Here is an 8514-nt window from a genome sequence, read left to right as displayed (position 1 = left end):
TTTTGTGTTATACTACACTTTAGTATAACACATTATTTGTGTTATACTACACTTTAGTATAACACATGTGTTATATTAGCTTAGAGAAACATAATCTTTTTTTACTTACACAAAACTAGGAAAACAAATATGAAAGTTGAAGCCAAATAAGGTAACATAAATAGATTTTTATTAATTACTCAAATGTAATTACAATATTTAGTCTACTAGTCTAGGCTTAAGAAATCATATTACAACATAATTTATGCCCAATTCAGATTCCTTTATCACTAAATACAAAACAAGAAATGTATACAAAAATTAGTGAAATACATTCTTCCATTCTAAAGGCCTCAACTACAAATGTTGTCAAGAATTGCCCCAAAGAAATCATCTCAATATACCTGCACATTGTAAAAAAAAAAGTCCTTTTATTATTAAGAACATAAGACTTAAGCTAGTTTCCACATGTAAGCATATAAAGTTTAAATTAAATTTGTAATAACTCCAAAACTTGACGAAACAGCAGGGTATAGCAAGATTTACTACCATGCAAAGCAACAACTGAAGCAACAAAACATGCAACTCAAAACAAGAAGCTAAGAGATGAACGAAGAGAAAATTCCACTTCCAAACAGAGTACTCTATCAATACCTAAAACTTAATGAAAATGAAAGAAACATTCAGCATCATAATTCTAAAGCACAACAGAAGACTTTCTTCTTTATACCTTGACAAGGGCTGATGAAAGTCAATACTTGAAAAGAAAAGAAACCTGTTATTTTATCAAAATACATTTTCTACACTTCTAAAATTAAATTACCTACAGAACAAAAGCTGATGAAGACAGAGAAAGACCAGCACCAATCACAATAACCTCATCAGCACTTCTTATATTAACCTGCCATGGTACATTCTAGTCAGAGTTCCATAGAAAATTTGGAAAAAAAGGGTAGTTTACATGTTACCATATGGACAAGTGTAAATGAATGAAAAAGCAGAGTTCCAAGATTTTATGATTATGGTGTCTCAAAAGCAGTCCCTCATTGTCTACTCAAGTGATTGTGGTGAGAAAACTGAACAAGAACCAATACACAAACACTTGGCAAACATACCAGCGAGCAACAGATGAATAAGCTAGCAAACACCAGGTAAAAACCAGCAGAAAAATAAGAAAGTCACACTTGGAATTATATTGGTTCAAACCACAATGTGTCACTCTACGTCTAGTTCATCAGCTCGAGCAAATCCATTATAGATGATAAAGTTTACAGCCAAATATAGAGTTACAGCAGACAATGGTCAGTGTGAATAAGAGATATTTTCTCATGAAAAAGGAAAAAAGGTATGAATCAGAAACAAAATTTTAGGTTGTCCCCAGAATGTTGCGTAAGCAAACTAGAAGGATAGTTTTAGGCATAACCATATAAAATTCTTCAGTTACATAAATGCAGATAGGAGGAGAACACAATATCTGAATGCTAACATGATAAGAATCTGCAAGATAATATCGAAATAGGAAAATATCTGAATACAAAAGTTTCATCCTTGAGTGAATAGGAAAATATATATAGAATGTTTTGTAAATTTCAATGACCAAGAACAACTTCTCTACCAGTAAGGTATAAAGGAATTTTGACATTTGAAAAAAAAGAAAATGCTCTCATTGATACCCAGACATCTCAGTCTAAACATATGTGTGTATTTTTGTACCACTCCCAAGTTCAAAAGTAAGAAATAGTTTACTTTTTCCATGTGAAATATATATGTTCTGAACAGTAAAATACAATCTGAATTCAGAGAAGCATCAAAATATGAGCAATGCAGAAGAAAGAGCACATAGTCCAACCATGGAAAACAAAAATCAGAAGTACTTGGCAAAAATGGCCTGAATGGCCAAGTAAAGTCATATCTCAACCTTTTTCTAGAGATTGTCTAGTCAGAAGCTATCTCCTTTAACATCTAATTTTTTTTTAGAAAAAAAACCTCAGAGCCATAGATAGTTTTCCAAACCATGAAATAGTCTTAGGAAGGGTAAAATAATCAAAGGACTCTTTAACACTATACCCAAGTAGTAACCTGATACTCGCTTCTCTACTTATGCTTGACATAAAAAACTCAGCAGAAATTTTAAGCAACTTACTGATTGTTCAACATGGATCCAATTCATCTGCCATTGATCCCATTTTCTGCATCAAGAAGTAAGCAATCCAATTCATGAATCAAGCTTTTGAAACTCATGAAACAACTTCAGTTACTAGTTCAGATCACATCAAACAAATTAGTTTCAAACACTACTATAAATAAGTAAGCAATCCAATTCACCAACATGCATTACAGTAGTCATTATAGCTTACTCCACTTACAAAAAATCTGGAGAAACACAAAAAGAGAAAGATAGAAAGAGAAAGAACAAAGAATTTATTAATAAAAAGAAAGATAACACCTACCAATAATAAAAGCATCACAAAGCGAACACGAAATAAGGCTAGATAAAAAAAATAACATTTATACACTGCTTTGCAAAAGACAAGAGAAACATATAGGCAAGCATAAGACCCTATAATAATTAATGCCATCATAATAAAACAAATCAACACACTTTTCGAATAACCTTGAAAAAAAGGAAGTTTCAAAACACTATCCTATGTTATTAAGAATACATACACAGGTAGACCAATTTCTCAAGCTTTTAAGAACCTGCATATAGAGTTTTATCATAAGCTAAATAAGAGGAGCTTTTGTGCAATGAATGAAGAGATATACAACTAGCTATATGACACCCAACAGAGATAAAGCAAGCAATTAGTAGCAAAACACAGCTCACAAGAGACAAAGACTCGAAAACTTAAACTAATAGATCATCAATCTGTATATGGTAAACTATCACAAAAGCTTTTAGTTTTTATCTTCAATCTGTACTGTGAAACACTATCTCAAAAAATCATTTCAGAAGAAAAATAAAAATAATTTAGCTAGCACTGTTACCAAAAGTAAACTGAAAATAATGGTGAACCTCATTTACACAATACAAAAATATCAACATTCAGGGCATTAAAGTATAGCAGAGGACAAAAAGAATGGAGAACTTACCCTTCCAATAGAGTAGACTATGAGACATAGTTGACCAAAGACTTTAGAGATGACTAGAGACACTCAAGATGACCAGAAGAGAAGCAAGTAGGGGCAGATCTTCAATGGTGAAATAGAGATTTTCTTTTCCTAAAATGTTGATATAGGGAAAATGTAATAAAGAAAAAACCCTTACAGTTACCAAAAATACAAAATAATGAAGAAAAAAACAAGAAAATGCATACCAAAACAGTGATAACGATACCAAAACAAGAAAAAAAACAAGAACAACCAGTCTTTAAAATATTGACCTATACATAGTTGAGAAGAACTAACACACTCAAATTATAACAATTCACACATAATAGAAGTCCTGAAGAAACTCTCTCACAAAGCTAGTTCTCTCTTTCTTAAAGTCTAATCTCTAAAAAATATTGTATTATAGAATGAGGTATATGCCATTCTCTTTGGTTTTCCTTTGTTAAGATTTTTAGAGAACTTTTCATCCTCTGAAAAAAAAACTATCAATGTAATTTACTATTAACACAATTAGAAGAATAGTCTATCAAAAAACTTGATCTTGAACAAATATCCATAAAACAAATATTATCACTCAAAAGTTCTTAATTACAAGTGACAAATGTACAACCACACATATTCTTTATCAACAATATTAACCACTTGTCAATTGAAAACACGCCAACAAATAATCTCATATTCTAGTTGTTGTATTATAAACCCTTGCAAAAACAGATTACAAACACACAGAAAAATGGCTAACAATATCGAAGACAAAGTCAGCTGACAGAAATTTAATCAAACACACCAGAAACACCCAAGTTTTCTTTGTTCGGACTTAACCAAATCAGGTTAGTCCTACAGCTAAGGCAACAGAGGTCCTTAGTCAAATTCACTATCAAACATGAGATTACACACTCAAGGCACACAAATAATTAATATTCATCATATATGCGCATATGGCACAAATAATTAATATTCATCATATATATACTTACTGTTAGCACTACAATACTAGCCACAACACCTATCCTAATATCTAGCATTTACTTACTGTTAGAGGAATAGTTCATTAGCTGAGGGTGGATTTATGCCCTTATCAATATGGCTCACCTGAATAGCACAGATCAGATGCATATTAAATTATTATTAGGCTTATTATTAAGACACTAAACAGTAAACAGATTAGATGCATACCTCTATGCTAACCCCATTACATCCCTACATGAGAACTCCTCCACCAAACTCAAAACACAACCCAAAAATAGAAAAACTAAAGAGAAGAAAGGGAAATTCTAGATACTAGCTGAAGCAAAGATGAAGGGAGAAATAAAGCATTGATTATTTTCCTTTTCTCATACGAAATTAAAATTTATTATTAAATGTATTTAAATCACGATAAAAATGAATCAATATTACACATGCGGTGAAGTTTCTATTTGAGAGAAGAGCTTATCTATACAGTTCCTATCTGAACACAATTCAAAGAATGAATCTCAAAGAACTGCAAAAGTTGAGCTAGTACATATATATATATCTCACAATAAACATTAAACACAATCAGTTGTTATCCAACTCAATCCAATTTCACACTAACCACATAATTTTCGACAACTACAAACCACATTTCTCAAAGCTGAGTAACACATTAGAGCATAGAAAACTCACTCGGATATGCAAAATCAGAAACTTCATTCAGAAAAATCACATTTAGAAAGTTCATTCAATAGAAAAATCAGAACAACAATTTAAATGCAGATAATTTGCTCACCCAAAACTCTTTAAGAATGAAAGAACATTCTCTTTAAAAACAAAGGAGCTAGAAAATTTCAATAGAAGAGAAAGTGCCCAGCACATGTAGTCTCTTAGCATTTTTCACAATTCAATCATGCGCCATAAAATTTAAAAGACTCAATCCAAAAATAGAATCAGGTCTTGCTTTAAAATCTTTCCACAAGTTTTATGGAAAAGTAAAATAAAATGAAAGGCTTTCCAAAACAGAATCAGGTCTTGCATATGAACGTACCATACAACTCTACACCAAAGGCTTTTCATATTATGCATACACCAAAGGAATTAAAAAGGCAACCCATAGTCAATACTAGTGTATATCTAATCTTAAAAATCTATGCCATGATATACTAGCATATCGATCCAAACTACAGGGAAAATCTTTTTTAGTCCTAGATTTAAATCTTTTCATTTTGATCCTAAAATTTTTAAAAGTGTTCCCAATAGTCCTTATTAACATTAATTGTAAAATATAAAATGACGCTTTTAAAAGGTTTAGAGATCAATACTAAATATTAAGTTCTGTATGAAATTACAGCTGTGCCCTTAAATTAAAACTAACAACATGTGTGTTCAGGGGCTAAAGTGGAAAAGTTTTAAAGATAAAAACAATATATTCTGACGTTTAGGGTACCAAAAGGAGAGCTTCTCAATAGTTTAGGTGTTTAGAATCATCTTTTAATATATACTTAGCTCTGGGAGAAACACAGTTTTTTCAGCCTCTTCATTTGGAATTTTTAATAAAAAGAACAAGGATATCCCATTTATAATAGTTTAGGTGCACAAAATCATCTTTAAACATATATGAACTTACTGTTTGCATTAAATCATAAATTTCAGATTCCTTAAGATTAGCTCCAAATCTTTTCAAACCAGCCTTAAGTTCTTCAAAAGTGATTTGACCACTACTGTCAGTGTCTATCATTTTGAACATTTCTTTTAGGCCAGCAATTTCTTCTTCAGATAAGCTCTCTGCAATTACCTGCCAAAAAAAGGGGAAAGAAATGAGTTGAATAATTACAAGTCATCTATTAATTTAATTTAGGTATATGACTATCAATTATTTGGCTTCAAACCATTCACTTATTTAATACATAAAGTGACTTACTCTAATAGCCATTTTCTTGAGCTTGTTCATTGCAGAGAATTGCTTCAATCGACTTAATATTGTAGAATCGAGAGGCTTGTCAGGAGCCACACCACCAACTTGAACCCAGGGATGGCCTGCGAGACATATAAACAAAAGGTCATCAGTGCAAACAGAATGCTGTGCCTAAGAACACCTTGATATAGAATTATACATAAGCAAAAAATTATGACAATTGTTGAACAAAAATGATGAGAATAATTATTTATAAAGCAGCTGAAATGAATAACAGATGCTTTTCCAAAAAGCTTTGCTCAACAATAATTGCAACCCTTTAATTTCAGTAGTAACACAGGTCAAACACAAAAATTGTAATTATGAAAGCAAACCAATGACAGAAACAAAATCCTCTTAAGTAAAAGGAGGCGAGTTCAAACCACAGGGACATCACCTTGCTAGAAATCCAAGGCCAAAGATTGTGTGGGAAAAGTCCAGCATGCAGAACTATTTCTCATGAAACCTTAGGGTACTGCATTTTCATTTTTTGTAATATTACTTCTAAGAAATATCATTCCCATCGAACAACAAATCATAAGTTTGGATAGTTTTTTGATATGTCAATTAATAATCTTTATGTTATTATGAAGTAACATTTTTTTTCTTTATTGATCAAAACTAAAAAACCAAATACACAAGACTGAGTTTCATCTGGATGTTGACTTTATCACTACATTACATCATTCATTCTATTTCACACATAGAACTATGACATAACTAATCTTATTCAAAATAAATTTAACACATCCTCTAATTCACCACAAAGCCTAAGATTGTTGAGCAAAATACCCTCTCCAATTCCAGTAAAACCAAACAGTGTATCACTAGGCAGAAAGTTTATCCAAGTAATCTATCTCCAACCCGGCAACTTTCGACTCCATGCGAATGCCTGAATCAGTCAATCTCATTTCACAAAAATGAGAAACAGAGTAATGCATTACCCAAACTGCAAAAAGAAATCTAAAAAATAAAGTGCAAGAGATTTTTAATATCTAGGGGAAACACAAACCAATTCGAGTGTCAATTTTGGGGCTTTCAGAAATCAAAAAAGAAAACAAAACTACATACCAATAATAGTAGCTCAATCATGAAAGAGAAAAACCCTCTCAAAATCAATTACTCTTTGGGTTCTTTCAAGCCTCTGAATAAATGGAGAAACAAGAAAGAAGAAGAGAGAGAAGAAAAGGAGCTAGAGAGAGAGCAAGGGAAAGCATTTGGTGATGGTGAGGAGAACATTACCTGATTTCAAACCAAAGCCTCCAGGGAAGATCGTGCCTCCTAGCCTCAGAAGGGACTGGTCGATTCTAATGGTGGGTATTGCGTAAATGGAAGATTCGATGCAGGGAGAGGCACAGATGGGTTCGAAGAAGAAAATGGGGGAGTTATAGGCGGGCTAGGAAATGGGAGAGTCAAAGAAGCCGATGAGGCGAAGCCGCAGAGATTGAGCCGAAGAGAAGTCGCCTCTCTGCCACTGCCGATGAACCAGAACTCCTATATCTCCCTCGAATGTGGTGTAGCCCTTCTCATTTTTCTTTGAATGAAATGGGATTTGTCTTTCGTGAAGGGGAGTGAGAGACCGAGAGAGATAGGTCTCAGAGAAAAATGAAGTATGTAGAGAAAATGAAATAAAATGATAAATAAATATTTAATATACTTGGCGGAAAAATAAATGAAAAAGTAAACATATATGGTGCCTAAAATTTTAGTCAGCCCGCCTTATAATTTTAACACATGTAGCATAATACTTTTTCATTACTGTTATAATTTAATGTTGTAGTAGTCCTAGTTTGTTGTAGTGTCCTATACATGATTTGGAGTTAGCAGTTGTTGTAACGACTCAAATTCACTAATTAGGCTTAAGGGCCTTGATTAGTGTGCTTGGAGGGCATAATGGGAATTATGCGTGATTTTAATGATTAAGATGCATGACTATGATTTAAAGTATGTTATATGACTATGTGTATTATGTTATGTGATAATTATGCTATGTGATTTGTACCGCGTGGGTATGGTGGTATCAATGTGATGCACGTGCCGAGACAATCCTAGAAAGTTAGATAATGGTAACTGGTGATTTGGTAACCTACGTAACTGTCCGTAACCATAGCGAGTAACAGGTTTCGTTGGAAAAGTGGTAGAATTGTAATGTTAGTAAAAAGACAGGTGTGCCCTTGAGGTTTAGTTAGGAAGGGATATTAGTGGAGGGATAAAGTGGTCTTTTGGCAGTGAATGGATGAGCTTCAGCTGAGAGGAAAGGTTAGTCACGTATAACATTTAGGAAGTTGATTTATGCTGAAATTGGGAGGAAAATCTAGAAGAAAGGAGAAGAAGAGGGAAGCTGAAGTTGGGAGACCTAAGAAGAGAATTTTGATGATTCAAGGCAATTAAGCTAAGCCTAGGCCAAGATTTCTCAGAGGTAAGGGTCTATCTATGATTTGTTTAAGTTTCAAGTCTAGTTTTTGGAGGATAAGCATGAATTGAAGCAAATTAGTGGCTTGTTTTGCATGAAA

At 32.8% G+C, this 8514-nt stretch overlaps 1 protein-coding gene across 3 annotated transcripts; it reads right to left on the bottom strand.

The window, feature by feature from the left end:
- Positions 1-1959: 1959 nt before the first annotated feature.
- On the bottom strand, positions 1960-6215 carry LOC133821359 (calcium-dependent protein kinase 1-like). Of its 3 annotated transcripts, XR_009887509.1 has the most exons (4): positions 5969-6214; positions 5675-5842; positions 3073-3201; positions 1960-2168 (listed from the first exon to the last, which is right to left on the bottom strand). XR_009887509.1 is itself a non-coding variant. In XM_062253705.1 (3 exons), the coding sequence occupies exons 1-3, from the start codon at positions 5996-5998 to the stop codon at positions 2130-2132; spliced, it is 237 nt and encodes a 78-aa protein (XP_062109689.1). In that variant the 5' UTR covers positions 5999-6214; the 3' UTR covers positions 1960-2129. The 3 variants fall into 3 exon arrangements, 2 of the variants coding, with proteins under 2 accessions (XP_062109689.1, XP_062109688.1); XM_062253705.1 differs by lacking the exon at positions 3073-3201; XM_062253704.1 differs by lacking the exon at positions 1960-2168 and having other exon boundaries at positions 2851-3201; positions 5969-6215.
- Positions 6216-8514: the final 2299 nt, after the last annotated feature.

This window comes from Humulus lupulus, chromosome 3, assembly GCF_963169125.1.
Source record: "Humulus lupulus chromosome 3, drHumLupu1.1, whole genome shotgun sequence".
NCBI lineage: Eukaryota > Viridiplantae > Streptophyta > Magnoliopsida > Rosales > Cannabaceae > Humulus > Humulus lupulus.
The sequence above is the reverse complement of the archived record's forward strand: the minus strand, read 5'-3'. Positions and strand labels throughout refer to the sequence as shown.

What these genes read in the sequence shown, in the direction of transcription:
- LOC133821359 (XM_062253704.1), bottom strand. Translation starts at nt 5,998, where the DNA reads ATGAACAAGCTCAAGAAAATGGCTATTAGA. An exon ending in TCAAGAAAATGGCTATTAGA is followed by an intron (nt 5,843 to 5,968) that starts GTAAGTCACTTT and finishes TTTTTTTGGCAG; the next exon opens with GTAATTGCAGAGAGCTTATC. An exon ending in TTTATGATTTAATGCAAACA is followed by an intron (nt 3,202 to 5,674) that starts GTAAGTTCATAT and finishes TCAACATTTTAG; the next exon opens with GAAAAGAAAATCTCTATTTC.